This window comes from Canis lupus, chromosome 26 (assembly GCF_048164855.1).
Source record: "Canis lupus baileyi chromosome 26, mCanLup2.hap1, whole genome shotgun sequence".
NCBI lineage: Eukaryota > Metazoa > Chordata > Mammalia > Carnivora > Canidae > Canis > Canis lupus.
Genome location: NC_132863.1, coordinates 31,514,819 through 31,531,800, shown reverse-complemented (window position 1 = coordinate 31,531,800; position 16,982 = coordinate 31,514,819). Strand labels below are relative to the sequence as shown.

Here is a 16,982-nt window from a genome sequence, read left to right as displayed (position 1 = left end):
TGTTTATCTTTCATCCAACTTTGAAGTGCTTGGCCAGTTCTCCTTCAGTTTCTTTTTTTTCCTTTTGCTCCATTCTTTTGTTTCTTTGTGAGACTGCAATCACCTGTATGTTTGACCTTCTCGTATTGTTCCACAGTCCATAGGCTCTATTCTTTTATTTGTTTCAGTCTGTTTTTTCTTCTTTTATCTGTCTTCTGATTCTTTTCTCTGTCAGTTTCCGTTGTGCTAATTACTACACCCATCCAGTGCTTTCTTTTAGAGATTGTACTTTAGTTGTAAGCTTTCCATGTGATTCTTAACTTTTGTGTTCCTTTGCTGTGATTTCCTATCTTTACTATATACATTCTTTCCCTGAGCATAATTGTAATAGCTGCTTTAATTATAACATGTTAGACTTGACACCTTAATAATGGGTCATGTTTCTCCTTTTTCTTCACACAAGTTTGTTGCATAATTTTGGTGTTTCCCCCTGAACATTGCGAATACTTTGTTGTGGAGATGCAAGATTCTGCTCTGGTACTGTGAAGATGGCGAGTTTGATCTGGAGGCAGTTCACTAGGGGAGACCCAGAATGTATATCCTGTCAGTGTCTCTGGTTGGCAGCAGCTGCAGTCTCAGCTGAGCTGCCTTAAGCCTCCTCAAGTATGTGTAAGTTGGAGAGATCAGCCAGTCTAGCTAGTGTTTGGTAGTCTGTAGCCAGAATTTGGGGTTCACTGTCTCTGTGTCTCTACTTTCAGTAGATCCCTTCTCACCCTCTGGCAGTACTCATTGCCCTAGATTCCTTCCTCTGGTGCCTCTGGTCCAAAAGATAGTGGCTTTTTATCAAGTTTGTAGCTGCCTTGCTCCTCTGCCACCATAATGGTGGCTTTGCCTTTGGCCAAAACTACAAATTTCTGTTTCTCTCCAGAATCTGCCTCCTTTCCTCAACTTTCCAGTTGTCCTCTGATTGGTTTTCCTGTTTACTTGTGGGTTTTTGTTTTGTTTGTTTTGTTTTTTTTTTGTATATTGTCCATTTTATGGTTGTTACTTGCTGGAGGGTTGATGTGTTAGGACCTTCCCACTCCATTCCAGAAGCAGAGACTCTGTGCTTCAGATCATAGGCTCTCCTATATGTGAACACTGTCCATTCAGCAGGAACATCCCAATGTCTATATTTCAAGGTGTCTTTCTTCTCTCTTCTGCCTATAAGATGGGAACTTGATTGTACTGGGAGCCAATTGTGGTGAAGGGATGGAGAGAACTAGGGAATTCTCAGTCTCTAGCTCTTCCCTTTTATCAGTATAGTACCTCTAACTGTGGGGTAGAGCGAGTTACAGGTCTTCTGTTTACCCTCTGGCTGGAGTGGGTGATCTATAGGCTGATACTTTCACAAATATTCAGCTGTTCCTCTGTTTTAGACTCTTTGCTTCCCCATTTTCAGGATTACCTGGTGCCACCAGTGCCCGATCCCTTTGGATATTCTGCAATATTGAATTAAGTTCTTTCTTTTCTTTTCTTTTCTTTTCTTTTCTTTTCTTTTCTTTTCTTTTCTTTTCTTTCTTTCTTTCTTTCTTTCTTTCTTTCTTTCTTTCCTCTTTCTTTCTTTCTTTCTTTCTTTCTTTCTTTCTTTCTTTCTTTCTTTCCTTCCTTCCTTCCTTCCTTCCTTCCTTCCTTCCTTCCTTTCTTCCTTTCTTCCTTTCTTTTTCTTTCTTTCTTTTGTAGGCTCCATGCCCTGCGTGTGGAGCCCAACATAAGGCTTAAACTCAAGACCCTGATATCAAGACCTGAGCTGAGATCAACAGTTGGACGATTAACTGACTGAGCCACCCAAACACTCCTGAATTCAGTTATTTCTCACTTGAGAATCTTTAACTGAATTTCTTTGATTTTTTTTTTTAACATTTCAAATCTTTAGTCTTTCTGTAATTTTGGTAAATGGTGGAGATCTAATTTACTTCCAAATGTGTCTAATTTTTTATCATTATAGTACATCTTTTCCTCCAGTCATATAAAATATTGTCCATAAAATATACTGAGATACTATCTATGCAGGGTGTGTGTCTTACCTTTGTATTCTTTGTATTTCTACTCCTTTACTCAGGTATTATTGTAGGTAAATTTCAGAGTTACTCTTTTTTCATCTATCCCCAACTACAGGGATCCCTGGGTGGCGCAGCGGTTTGGCGCCTGCCTTTGGCCCAAGGCGCGATCCTGGAGACCCCGGATCGAATCCCACGTCGGGCTCCCGGTGCATGGAGCCTGCTTCTCCCTCTGCCTATGTCTCTGCCTTTCTCTCTCTCTCTCTCTCTCTGTGTGACTATCATAAAATAAATAAAAATTTAAAAAAAAAATTTAGTTATCCCCAACTACAGAAAAAAAATATATGTGTATGTGTATACACACATACGCATATTTGTATTTCTACATCTATCCATTTGCTGGGATTTGGTTGGCTTTTACACATTTAGTAGAACAGGATTGGTATCTTTTCAGTACTAAAGAACCTGATACTCTGCACATATTCAGGTCTTTTATATACACTGTTGTTTTCAATAAATATTTATGAGGTACCTGCCTTGTGTTAGAACCTCTGTAGGTGTTAGGGCATGGTGAACAAACCAACATGGCACCTAGAGTCATGTTGCCAAGTCCTGCATGTTTCTTACTTTGAGCCTAATCTGTATTCTATATGTGTATAACTATTGTGAATGGGATTTTCTTTTTTTCATTCCTTGTTTTCCAGCTAGTTATTGCTGAGAGATGAGAAAGTTTTTCATTTCCCTTCAGGCCTTCTGAGGTCAGCATTTCCTGTTGTGCCAAAAATGCGTCACCGCCCCTCCTCCCCAAAACAAAGCACACAGGTTTTCCAGACTGCCACCTGCTTCTTGTTGAAATTTGACAGTGACTGAGAATTACAGTTTGATGAGCCGCATAAACTCCCAGGGACTTTGTTCAAAATACAGTTGACGCAGAGGGTTAATTGCTACACTGATGTGTGTTATGGAAAATTTTTTGATGTCTGATTTCTTCATTCAGACTTACTAGCCCTCAAGATCTTCTTTGTTCTCGAGCCTCGATGCCTCTCCAGCTGTCAGTTTGGTTTTGTTCCCGTTTAATTTCATGCCATATTCTCATACTGGGGTAAGGGCATAGCCAAGGGATCTGGCTCAGAAGGGAGTGGGTGAGGAACAGTTTAAGAGAAGTCACATAATGGGATAGATTTTTAGCTTTGTGTTCTTTGAGAGCACTCCCTCAAAACTGAATGAATAATAGAAATGAGAATTAATGTTCCAATCATCCTGCACAATTTCTAAAGCTGTTGTTATGTCATAGCTTGCAGAACACTATAATTGTATGGGAATTTTTCCCCTGGGTGGTGGTTGAGTTATAGCATTGCTATTTATTGGTTTCTCCTTGTCCTTAAAGCTGTGCTTAATTCCCTGCCTCCCTCAATCCATGGGCATCTAGCTCCTCTCTGATAGCTGGGGAATCCTTGGTGCCTTCAGCATTAATCGTCCTCATGCGATGGAGGGGGTGGCAACTCCTGTTTAATTGGATCTCAACCTTGTCTTCTGACTCCAAATCCTGTGCTTCTTCCATTGCATCAACCATATGCCCAGAATTCTGAGTACTGGTATCAAAACCATGTCAGTACCTATAGTTTCTTCTGCCAATTTCCACTAGAGTTATCAGGTCTAATTTACCAGTGTTTCTTATTTTATCCTTTAATTTTCTCTTTTAAGTTTTTCAGGCAGTCTTTCCATCCTCCTGCATTGAAATGTAGGATACATTATGAAGGCCATATAGCAAACTGGTTAAGAATGTGGACTTTGAGTTAAAAGGATCTCAGTTCAGCTCACTCACCTGCTCAATGACTGGGGAATTTCATTGTTTTTGTTTTTGAAGTTTCCTCAGATATACAGAGGGGATGATAATAAAACCAGCCCTTAGGATTGTCATGAGACATAAATGGGATGGTACATATCAAGTTATTATTCCTGTGACTATTAAAAATAGTAATGACCATTATACCTAACTGCCTTATGGTTTTGTAGAATCCAGACATACAACCCTTTGCTTTTATCTTGACACAAGCTCTTCCTACTCTACCTTTATTAAGTCACCACCTCCTGTTTTATTTGCTACCATAGTACCACATATTATACTGACGTCCATTACATTAAAAAAGAAGAAAAAGGGGAAATCTACACCTGTAATCCCAGGTGTTGATGCACTGTGGCTTTGTGGAAGGAAGACGTATTTTCAGACTTGGTTCTTTGCTTCATATGTGTCCCTTAGAGGCCTGTGTTGGTCTGGTTTCTCTATATGGATTTTCCTTTTCCTCAAGGAAGTTAGGATTATGTTGCTCGCTCTGTTTTCTAGAGCCATCCCCACACAGAGTTGTCTACCCTAGAGTGTCTATCCTTATTCTCTTACTGGTTATTCATCTGATGTTTTAGAAATCTGATTTCCCAAACTGTGGGCTACCGATAAGGTTTTTGTTAGGATTCATGTTCTTTAGGTGCAGGGTGACTTAGTCCTTTTGTTATTTTCCTTTTCGTTCTGCTTTACCAGCCAGTTTCTGCTTGTTGTTCAGGATTGGGCCTTGGGTAACATCCCCTTGTGAATTTATTCATCATCAGGGTACGTAAGAAAAGAGTAAGGTATCAGCAGCTGTCCATATTGCTACTTTATTGATTCTGTATTAATCACATGATTCCATCACGAAGATGCCTTCTGTGTATTTAAATTGGATGGACAGATAGTAACACACTCCCATAGCAGTTTCAGTTTTGTTCTCCTTCCTTTTATCCTCTTCCCCATTATGCTTTCCGCCCCTGTTTCCACACAGGTGTTTGCCTTCTTAATGATAGCCAGCTGTACTTCCTTATTTTCTCTCCCTCTAAGAAGTCCTCAGTTGTCATCCCCTGCCCCCAACACAGCTCATATCCTTCTTGTGGATATGTGTGGAAGTGTGCTGCCCAGGAGAACTGACGGGCTGAAGATGACCAGCCCAGATGCACAAGGACTGCCTGTTGGTACAGTCTGCTTACCATTCTCAAGTTACCCCAAAGCAGCTACACACTGATTTGAACTTTGATTCCTTATTAAGAGCACTACATAAAGTAGACAGTTGAGGCTTTTATGTGTTTTTCCTGGTCTTCTTAGTAGATTCAGTGCAAATAAAAACTGGGAAATACTGGAGAATAAGTTGTTCAGGCTGTGGGGGTTGTTATTTTATGTTTACAGTTCTTCTAGACCTTAGTTTGTGGCTGATATTTTTGTTTTGGTTTGGTTTTTGTTTGCCTGTTTTGGGGGGGTACGTTTTGCAGCGCAGTCTCTGGCGTCTGCCCTGCTGCCTATGTGGGCGGGAGGGATTCCTTGCAGACTACTCTCATTTGGTCTACATTTAGAAGTGAGGGATTTAAGGCCGTGGGTCAACAGCTTCCTGCGTTGTTTGCTGTTCTTCATTGAAGTATGATTAACACCTGGGCTTTCGTTCATTTGGGTCCCCTCAGATACACCTATGAGCGAATTGATGGGCGAGTACGGGGAAACCTGCGCCAGGCAGCCATCGACCGGTTCTGTAAGCCAGACTCAGACCGCTTTGTCTTTCTTCTGTGCACCAGAGCGGGAGGCCTGGGCATCAATCTCACAGCCGCCGATACCTGCATCATATTTGATTCAGACTGGAACCCACAAAATGACTTGCAGGTAACCACTAGGATGATTGCTGTTTGCCTTAGCTGCCCCTGCATCTAAGAACATCATGATGGGGCCCGGCTTGCTGTAGAGTGTCTGCTGTGTTCATGCTGTGGTATCAGCTGGACAGCAGGCTTAGGGCCTCGGGCAGGGGTGAACGGAATAAAAAGTCAATGTCGACCTTTCCCACTAATCAGGGAGTGGTTCTTTCTTTTTGCTTTAAACCGAATGGTTTTTCCCAGTGGTGGCCTCCAAATATAGAACTACTGTTTATTTTTATTATCTGACATAAAGAAAAATATTAAGCTTAACTAGTTCTCTAGTTTTTGATAATATAGAGTGATTCAGGCATTTTCACTGGTTGGTTTCTTAGATGGTCATATGTCCTGTACAGTAAAGGAGACAGGTAACCCAGAATTCCATTGTGTGGCCAGGTGATAGGCACTCCCTAGTTCATTTGCTGTCAACTTAGTACTGCATATTAGAGTTTATATGTGCTCAATTGAGTGAATTTGCAGACATTTTTTTTAGTTTTAACTAAAAAATTAAATAATTGGTGGCTTTAAAAGATTATCATAAAGATTAGAGTTAATACAGTTTTAAAAAATAAGCATAAATAAACAGGAAAATGACAGAGCTAACAGTTCTTTGGGTCAGAGTCCTTCATCTGCCCTGTTTGAAAGTAAAAAAAATGACATTCTGGCCACATTGGACAGTGTGTCAGCCAGAAAAGATCTGACGTGTCAAGAATCCCATTTCTAGATTTACATCCATTTTCACAAATGATAAACTTCACCCTAATCATATATTGTATCATGGGATATTTGTTAATACTAGGATTGTGAGTATGCAGTGGGGAAGGTGGTAGTGGCTCAAAACCTTTTTCATGATACAGATGATTGATAAAAGAAGTTTAGAGGCTTCTGTGTCACAAAATTGAAGGATATCCCCTCAAGGGACACTGTAAGGGATACCAGAAAAGGAGCTCAGCTGGGGGGCTTTTGGGCTGCTGCCTGATCTACTGCTTCACACATTCTGCTTTGCCTTTTTCATTTAATGAGTTTCCAAATAAGATTTTGTTTGAAGAAAACAGTCTACTAGTTGGAAAAATGGCACTCTAAATTATTAAATTGGTGACAATTGACTAAAGTTCAGGGGAAAAAATCATTTGTAAAACAAACTGTGTGGCACTGTGTTCAATGTACAGCTTCAGAGAAAACCAGTGGACACGACTAGTTCCCCATCAGGCCTTTCTACTGGTGAAGGGATATTTGGATCAAAGGTGAGTTGCTACATATAATGAATAACCACTTTTTAAAAGAATAATGTACTTGATACTGACATAAAAATAAGCAAAAACTAATATTTGATTAGGTAACTAGCGAGAACCTAATTAGGATAGTGATATAGATCAGGTGGTGGGAAGTTATTGCCTATTGGTTGTCTGGCTTGAAGTAGTTTTATTGGAATACAGTCATACCCATTGTATACATATTACCTCTAGTGCTGCCATGTTACAGTGGCATAGTTGAGTATCACAACAGAGACCATATTTACTATTATAATAGAAGTTTGCTGACTCTGATACAGATGAACCCTTAAGTCCTTGCCACCTGTAAAGTTCTCTGCTCCTTTGCAGTGCTCACCTGACTGAGCCTTGTTACCTGGGAGAATGATGGTATGAGAAGCTGAAATTGGGTGGGTAATTTGAGGGCATGATAGCTAGGCATGTCTGGGGGAATTTCCAGGGTGAGGGGATTGGAAGCATGGGGCTGGCATTTGGAGGCAGGTCATGGTCAAGGCAAGGATTTGGGGATGCCATGCTTCATCTAGGTGAAATCCTGGACATTACCAATTGCAAATAGGTGCCAATGCCAAGAGCTGGAACTAGCAAGAATGAGAGTGGTGGAGCCTGGTAGGGAAGATGAAGTCATCTGAGGTGATCGATTTGTATGCCTAGCAGCCAGAGGGGGTGGGTGGGGCTGTCCAGAATTGGGGTCTCAGGAGAAGGGAGAGGCTTTGGAAAAGCTGTTTTTAATATCTACTGCTGGGGAGCTGGCAAGAGATGAATAAAAGGAATAGCAGCAAAGTCAGATGGAAATTGGATCACGTGAGGCTTTTAGTCTGCTGGGTCAATTTCTGAACTTAATCTAATGCTCAGTCTCAGTGGAGAAACAGACCACCAGCACTCCGGGCCATCCAGGGTGGGACCTTGAACCAAGAATGTGGCAGAAGGTAAATGAGTGAGGGTGTCAGTGGTGACAGCAGCCCCAGGTGCAAGTTAGAGTTAGAATTCCTCAACTCTTGGGCTCCCAGACTGGCCACCGAATCTTCTGGTCTGGTCCTACTGCTGTCTGCTCTATTGTTGTTGTTGTTGTAAAAGTTTTGTACTTAGAGGGAACTGTCCTATATTTTTAAAATATTGGCCAGACTGGGTAGAAATTAAAAAATTGGGAAGAGTGATGTTAGGGCAAGGAAGCCTGATCAGTGCAGTCTTTGTGGGGAGTGGGATCGGTTGTGAAGAAGACATGAGTGAAAGGGAAGTCTAGTTCTGAGTTGCCCACAGAGATGGAGCAAGGTTGTGTACTTAGTTGGTGTAGGGAGGAGCCCAGGGGCTGGAGGCTTCCTGCAGAATGGTACACACTCAATATACATGCTCTCTCTTCCACATGCCCTTGTACTATGTGCCATAAATATGATGTAGGGGACAGAGTCTGGGTACTGGAACCTTGAGACCTTCATGTTGTTCCCAAGACTACTGCTAAGTTCCGCTGTGAACATCAGTGCAATGCATTCCTAAGCCTAACAGTAGGAAACAATGAGACTGTCTGTTCCCTGGTACTATCCTTGCTAGTTACATCATGTTGACCTACACATATTCATTCACACAAGGGTACATAATCTCATATTTTTTGTAAAATGAATGAAAGCTTTCAGTCATCTCTAGTTCTTTATGGTTATTGAAGAACCACAATTCCTGCTCTGATAGATGATTGTATTTCTTTTGGAAGATGGCCTTGGCACAGAACATTTATCTGTGTGTGGATTGAAATGTGTCCTGCCTGATACAAATGTCAGGGCCACAGAAAAGAGAATCTCATAAACAGGGCCTTATGCCTTACCCTACTGGGATTTCATCCTGGCTTCAGAGGTCTGAGTTCAGATGATAGAACATGTGAGTATTCACTCTGGTCTCGTAAAATGTGGAAAGATCTGGTGCAGTCCATGGTTATCCCCAGGCAAACTAGCATGGGAAAGCAGTGCCAATGCTGGGACACTGTTTCTTGACTGATCGAAGGAAGACCCTCTCAGAGCCTTGAAAGGGAAGCCTACCTGACTAGAAGAGGCCTGAGGCCCTGAGGCAGGTCTGTGGACAAACCAGCTTCTGTAGCTGGAGAACATAGCTCCTTTCTCTGAGAAGTCAGCTAAAAGTCAAGGAGCACTGTTACCTTTTCTGGTGCTTTTTCATTATTATTATTAAACACTCATTCATCTTTTTCTTCTGATCACATTGGTGGGGTTTTCTGTGCTTTAGGGGTAAAATTAGGCTTAGGAATTGCTAGAGATGTTTTTTTTAAATCTAGGTCTTCATGAAACAAATGACATCAAGTGTCATATGCTGTTTCCTCTGGTCTTACTAGAGCCTGAGGAGTTCAGTACATTCTATCTTCCCACAGGCCTAGATCTTAACCAATTAAGGAATAGACACAGAAGTACTATGGCGGATCAAAAGGTGAGCTTTCAGGGTGCCTGGGTAGCTCAGTCAGTTAAACATCTAACTCTTGATTTCAGCTCAGGTCCTGATCTCAGTGTGGTAAGATTGAGCCCTGCATCAGGCTCTGTGCTCAGTACAGAGTCTGCTTGAGATTCTCTCTTTCTCTCTCTCATAATAAATAAAATCTGAGGGGGGAAAAGAAGATGAGCTTTAGTAAATTGTATAGGTGGATTAGATGATATAGCTTGACCTGTAGCCAGAATGAGGCTCCCTCAGACTCCTGTCCTTGCATACCCTCATCCCAAGGCGAACCTTCCCGCAGAGAACTGCTGGCAGGCATAGAGTTGAGGAGAGAAAAAAGCAGCGCTGAAGAATTGCACCTGTGTCAGAGGTGAACCAACTCGAGGTCCCTTTAACAGGCAGATCTTCCCTAGAGGTATCAGGTGAATGCACATCCTCTCTCAAACCTTGAACATGTCTGTTTAGATTCAGTGCATATAAGGAAATCGAGTGTGAATTCCCATGTTCTCACCTTCACTCAGGAGGCACAGCCGGGATCCAGTCCTGGCACATCAGGGTTCCTGGAGCACTGAGGTGAAGAAACGGCAAAGGGTACTCAGAGTAGCCTGAGAATGAAAACAAGCAGTGAAAAGCGGGTTTCTTTCCTTCTGGTTTACAGGAAGTCAGCAGTGCTGCTAGCTCTGAGGGCAGAGGTGGGCCTGAGGAAGTAGCAGGGTACCACAGGTCTCACAGAGTCCACCAGCACCTGGCTTTCTCATTGCCCTGTGACACCTCAGATGCTCCTCCGGGAACTTTTTGCTCTTTCAGACCAGATTTCCTGAGGGTTGGATAGGCCTTGGGGTAACCGTGGTGGAGCTGCATGGGTACTTGTCGCTCTTGTTGATAAGGTCCCTAAAGGGAAGGTTCAGAAAGCATGAGAGCAGGGCTGCTGGCAGTGGGCATCGCCACAAGGGAATGCCACAACTGCCTGTCCACAGCATTTGGGAAGGGAGAGGGAATCCAGCCTGAGGAACAAGAGCCCCTTCCATGGTCCGCTCTAGGGGCCTGATGCACTATTACAAAAGAGAGAGTTTCTGGTCCCCTTGGCCTCTTCCTCCACTGCCACACATTGCTGGCACCATCTCTGTTAGCAGTATGTAGGCCTGGAACTCAAAGGGCTAAATTCTACTGGCTTTACTTTTCTTTGCTGGAAGAAAGTTGAGAGTTTGTGAACGTTCTGTTACGTGGTCCATTCTTTCAGTATTTGCTGAATACTGGGATGTGCCAGGCACTGTTCAAAGGGTTGGAGACACAGCAGTGAGCAAGACTAGTGGTTAGTGCTCTTCGTCAAAGTTTCATTTTAGTGGGGTGACAAGGGAAACTGAATGAGGTACAGACTGCATCCTTGTTACAGAGAAGTAAAACAGACTCAGAGGATGAGAATGGTGTCAGTTTGCCCTGTCCTAGAGAGTGATCTAGGAAGGCTTCTTAAGAAGATGACATCTGGAGCAGAGACCTAGGTGAGGGGCAGGATCTCAAATCTGTGATCAGAAGGAAGAATGTTTCAGACCAAGGGAACAGAAGGTGGGAATGAGCACAGGTGGTGCTCCTGAGACAGGTGGAATAAGGCACTTACTGTACAGCAGCGGCCACAAATAAAGTGAGCCAAGTTTTTGAGTATGCTCCTGTGTCTCCTTCCAGTTGCTGCTCTCTTTCACTCCCCACCTCTTTTTTGGCTCCCCCAAAGGACCCTTTCCCCATGCTGCCAACTTTTCTCTCCTTCCTATATTCAGCTGGCTCTTGACTGACTTACTGAAACATTGATTGAGCCCCACACAGCAGGCCAGGCCCTGGGGAAACAACAGCGCTCAGGACTTTGGTTTGGGTGACTAACTGAGCTACACAGTAGAAATGGAATGGGCAGGTGTCTGCTATTTCCCAAAAATGTTTACATTTTAAGAGGGGATGATACCTTTTCCAAAGGAATAAATCTGGAGCCAGAAACTTCCTATTCCAAAGCAGGCCTGCAAAGGAAATAGTTAAGGGAGGGCAGTGTCCAGTACGCCCTGATTCCTCCTGCAGGAAGAGCCCCTAAGTCCTCTTTTGCGTGAGTAGTTGGCCTGTGAAAGCAGACTTTTTAGAGTGCCAGAAGAGATGTAAAATTGCTGTGCCTGAAATCAAATACTTGGGCAAAGAAATAGGCTAGGAAGCTATGCCAGTGCGTTAGGTGTGGTTGGGCTCAGCTGTGACTATAGGCATTTGTTTTTGCTTATCACTGAGGACCAAGTAGCATTGTAAAGTATTAAAGAAAATGTACTTTTTAAATACAGGTAATGGGGACACCTGGGTGCCTCAGTAGTTAAGCTTCTGCCTTCAGCTCAGGGTGTGATCCCGGAATTCCAGGATTGAGTCCCGCAATGGGCTCCCTACGAGGAGCCTGCTTCTCCCGCTGCCTAGGTCTCTGTGTCTCTAATGAATAAATAAAATCTTTAAAAATAAATAAAATCTAGGTAATGATTCAAAAAAGTAGATATAGGTCAAGAAAGAAGTTAACATTATGCTTGGTTCTTTGTACCAACTATTTAATTTTTATGTAATTGTAAAGATGTGGTACAAGATTGTGCCAAATTCTAGATCTGAAACTGACACGAGGGCTGGTATCAATTGGAAATCTGTCACTGTTCAATTCAGCTACTCCCCAGGACTTCTTCCCATTGTAGTCATTGGGATCTGCGCCTGGTTGTTTGTTTGTTTTTAATTTTCTGAACGTCACTACTTGTTTCTTGTAGGCCTATCTTTGTTCACCTCAAATGTATTAAAGTAAGCAACAAACTGAGCCTGCATATCATGCAGGAGAGCATGTGAGCTCTGGAATTTTCCCATGGTGCTCCCTGCCCCCTCCTCATGGCCTACTCTGGAGGTTCTGTATTTGTGCCTTTGCTGAGGATTTCATTTGGACATTTGGACTTCATCTCAGTCACTGCCCTAGTTCTGAGTGTTTCTCTGTTTACCACGTTGTTTTGTGTGAGTTCTCATTAGGGAAATAAGGACTGTCATTGAGATTTAACTGTAACAGGATGAGTATCTTACATGTGACAGGACTTCATCCTGTTGTCTTTCAGGTAAACCATCTTGGGAGAGCATGTAGCTATCTTCTGGTGTCATTTAGCTGCTTGTGACCATGCCCCATGCCCTGCCGCCACCCCACCCCCACCACCCCCATCCTGAGACAGGTTGGTTTTTCTCCATTAACAAGAATCCTGGAGACAGGTAGTCCAAGGTCAGGTGGCTTTATAGTGTCCTCTGAGTCCCAGATTCCTTCTCTCTTTCTGTTCCACCATCCTCAGGGAATATGGTTTACATCCTCTTTGTTCCAAGATGGATACTTCGTACCTTAGGCAGGAAAGATAAGGAAGGAAGGTATGATGCATTTTTCAGGAGAGCAGAACTTTTCCAGATATCCCAGTAGACTTCTGCATCTCCTCAATCAGGCTGTATTCCCTTGTCATCCCTGGGAGGCTAGAGGTGGTTGCAGGTGGACACATTGCTGCCCTCTACAAGTATCCGGGTTCTGGGATTGAGGAATAAGGGAAATATGGATACCAGGAAGGTAATTAGCGGTGTCTGCAGTTCTCCTGTATTGGACTTTTGCTCAATACATTTCTAAATTCCCTCCTCTTATAATTTACCTTCAACATCAGATGAGCCAGAGAAAGAAAATCCGTGTCAGTACTTGTGGCCACATATTATTCATGCTATGCAGGTTTCATAAACCATATTAGTTACCTTGATCACTTCCTTTGTTTGCTGATTATCCATCAAATCTTCTTCCTCAATAGATCTGCCACTAAAGGTACCAAAAATAGATGTGGCAACTAACTGTAATAGCCAAAGGCCCAACAACTGAGTTGTCTAGCAATAGAAGACTGACTAAGCCATGGTATTTTCAACTTGATAAAAGAATGAGGAATGTCTCTATATACTGCTATGGAATCATCTCTTGAGTATATTGTTGGGTGGGGGGAAAAAGATAAGGTGGAAAAAGTATGCATAGTATGCTAGCATTCATCTAAAAAAGCTGTGTGGGTCTTGCTTCTTCCTGCCCTGCCCCCCAAATGAAAGATAAAACAAACAAACAAAAAAAACACTTTATTTTTAAATTGTTACCTGTAGGGGGAGCGAGGGAACAGGATGGAAGTGACAGAGATAGAAGCTACTTTTTTCAAACATGCCTTTTTGTATATTTGACTTTGGAACCGCCCTAAGTATTTTATAACATTATAAAACAAAATTAATCTTTAAAAACTTTTTATTCTCCGAGGTGCCTGGGTGGCTTAGTCAGCTAAGCATTCTGACTCTTCACTTGATCTTAGCCAAAAGGCCAACAAGCAATAAGCATTCTGACTCTTGATCTCAGCTCAGGTCTTTGATCTCACAGTCGTGAGTTCAGACCCTGCATTGGGCTCCACACAGGCATGGACCCTACTTAAAATAAAAAAAGAAAGAAAGAAAGAAAAGAAGAAGAAGAATGTTAAAAAGCTTTTTATTCTAAAATAATTTTAAACTTTAGGGCAACTCCGGTGGCCCAGTGGTTTAGGGCCGCCTTCAGCCCGGGGTGTGATCCTGGAGATCCGGGTGTGATCCTCGAGTCCCATGTCAGATTCCCTGCGTGGAGCCTGCTTCTCCCTCTCTCTCTCTGTCATGAATAAATAAATAAAATCTTTTATAAAAAATTTAAACTTTAAAAAAGTTGCAGAATAGTGCAGATTTCTAGGACTCTTCACCCAGTTTTCCTTAATGTTAACATTTCATATAACCGTAGTCTAATTGAAACCAAGACATTAACATTGACACAATCTATAGACCATATTCATATTCCTCCAATTTCCTGCAAATGTTCTCTTTCTGATCAGGGATCCAATGCATGTTCTCAGATTTCCTTTACAAGTCCTGATTCCTTGCCTCCTTCAATTTGCAGCAGCACCTGTCTTTCCTTGACTTTCATGACCTTGACACTTTTGAAGGATACTGACCAGCTAATCTCTCAGTTTGTGTCTGCCTGAGGTTTTCTCATGATCAGATTTGAGGTTACGAATTTTTGGCAAGAATATCCTAGAAGTGATGTTATGTCTTCCTCACTGCATCGTTTTGGGGGTACATGGTGTTAATACATCTTCTTGTGATGTTAACCCTTGATTACTTGGTCGAGGTGGTGTCTGCCAGGTTTCTTCACTGTAAAGGAACTATTTTTATCTTAAACTTAATCAGTATCTTGGGAAGAGATATCTTAGGACTCTATAAATACCCTGTTTCTCACCATACTTTCACCTGTTAATTTTAGTATCAATTAGTAGTTCTTGCCTTCAACAATTACTACCATGGGGTTTGGTTCCTCATAACTTTCTTTTTCAGTCATTTCTTCCACACTTATTAATTGGAATTCTACTGTAAAGAATAGCTGTCCTTTATCCCCATTTGTTTTTTATGCCAGTATAGACTCGTTTTATTTTTGGGCTATAGTCTCTTACTCTCATTATTTATTTTGTTGTTCATACTTGGTCATTAGGAGATCCCTCAGGTTGTCTCCTGTGTCCTTTTGACATGCTCCCATCAGGTTATTTATTTGCTTATTTATATTTTATTGGTTGAATAAATTTTTTAATTTAATTCAATTAATATATAATGTATTAGTTTTAGAGGTAGAAGTCAATGATTCATCAGTCTTATATGTTACCCAGTGCTCCTTACATCACATGCCCTCCTTAATGTCCATCACTTCCTTACTTTCTGGTACCACAAGATGTTCGGGTTCATGTTGCATTTTTCCTGCCACAGCCATAGAACTGACAGTTCCTCCAAGGATCCCTGGTTCCTTTTATTTTTTTAATTTTTTTTTTTATTTTTTAAAGATTTTATGTATTTATTTCAGAGAGAGAGTATGAGCCAGGTGGGGGGAGCAGGACAGAGGGAGAGGGAGAAGCAAACTCCCCAAAGAGCAGGGAGCCCAAAGTGTTGCCAACCCCAGGACTCTAGGATCATGACTTAAACTGACTGAGCCACCCATATGCCCTGCTGGTTCCTTTTATTCAAGAATGCCATTTAGTTAAGTGTCCAACCCGGGCCATGATCTCAGGGTCCTGGGATCAAGCCCTTGACTAAGGGCATGGGTGATTCCCTCTCAGCGGAGTCTGCTTGTCTCCCTTTTCCTTTATCCCTCCCCCTGCTCACTCTCTCTGTCTCTCTATCTCTCTCAAATAAATAAATCTTTAAAAAAAAAAAGAATGGCACTTAGCCACCAAGATCTGGCTACTAGGAGTGCCCAATGCTTCTAGAGTATTATTGCTTCTAGACTCTCTAAGCAGACAGAACTAGGAAACATATGTATGCATGTATATTGACACAAGCACTCAAACCACACATCTGTACTTTCCCATACTGTCCACCCACAGTGAGTTCCTGATTCCAATCCAACAACATAGGATTCACTCCGGCCTTCCCCTCTTCCTTCTTTTTAACTCCTTTCTCTGGCTGTGAGAAGTTTTATGATAACACAGTATATTTACTCGTATGTTCAATCCTAGTATGTACATAAAGTAGTTGCAGAATTCCTAACCCATATTCTGTGAAACAAATTTACCAGCATATAATATTGAACTGTAGTAGTGGGTTGGTTTTTTGTTTGTCATTAGTCTTTCGGTATATAATCAAAATACCATTGTCCAAAGTTACTTGGTTTGGTTTTCTTCTTTCTTAACTCCCTTCATTGTGATTAAGTTAATGTGGGGCCAGGGGTCATTGGTAGTCAATCCCTAAAATGCAGAAGCAAAATAAAACCATTAAATATAGCCATATATCAAGTGGATAGTGTAACCCCAAGAGAGAAATTATTTCAAATGTTTGTATTTAATATTTTTGACATTTTCATTTTGATATAATTTTAGTTTGCAATTTCAGTATAGCCTTTATCCAGATTCACCAACTTTTATTTTATTTTATTTTTTTAATTTTATTTGACACACAGAGCACAAGCAGGGGGGAACGGCAGAGGAGGAGGGAGGCTCCCCACTGAGCAGGGAGCCTGATTTGGGGCTCAATCCCAGGACCCGATGATCATGATCATGACCTGAGCCAAAGGCACATGCTTAACCAACTGTCACCCAGGCTCCCCAAGATTCACCAACTCTTTACATTTTGCCCCCATTTACTTTATCATTTTACCTTCTAGCTCCCCTACCTCTCTGAGTATATACATAGACTTAAACACATGTGTGCACACACCATTTTTTGTCTGAACCATTCAGAATAAGTTGCCCCCAGCACTTCAGTGTGTAGTTCCTCAGTGCAAGGACATTCTCTTCTATAACCACAGTTTAGTTCTCAGAATCAGGAGATAAGAAAACGGCCTTCAATCCACAGTCTGTATTCAGATTTAGCTTTTATTTCAGTGTCCTTTTATGGCCACTCTACCCCTGGTCTGAGATCCATCCAGTTCAGGAGCACCCATCACCTTACTGACCATATCTCTTTAGTCTCCTAGAGTTGGAAGAGTTCCTCTTTCTTTTTCTTTTATAACCTTATGTTTTTA

General features: G+C 41.9%; 1 protein-coding gene across 5 annotated transcripts in view; it reads left to right on the top strand.

Annotated features, from left to right (window-relative positions):
- The window catches only part of CHD6 (chromodomain helicase DNA binding protein 6), a 203,431-nt gene that overhangs the window by 124,369 nt on the left and 62,080 nt on the right, over positions 1–16,982 (top strand). For all 5 annotated transcript variants that reach the window (XM_072801046.1, XM_072801048.1, XM_072801047.1 and 2 more), the window contains one exon: positions 5,499–5,694. In XM_072801046.1, the coding sequence (XP_072657147.1) occupies positions 5,499–5,694 (196 nt within the window). The remainder of the gene's footprint in view (positions 1–5,498; positions 5,695–16,982) is intronic.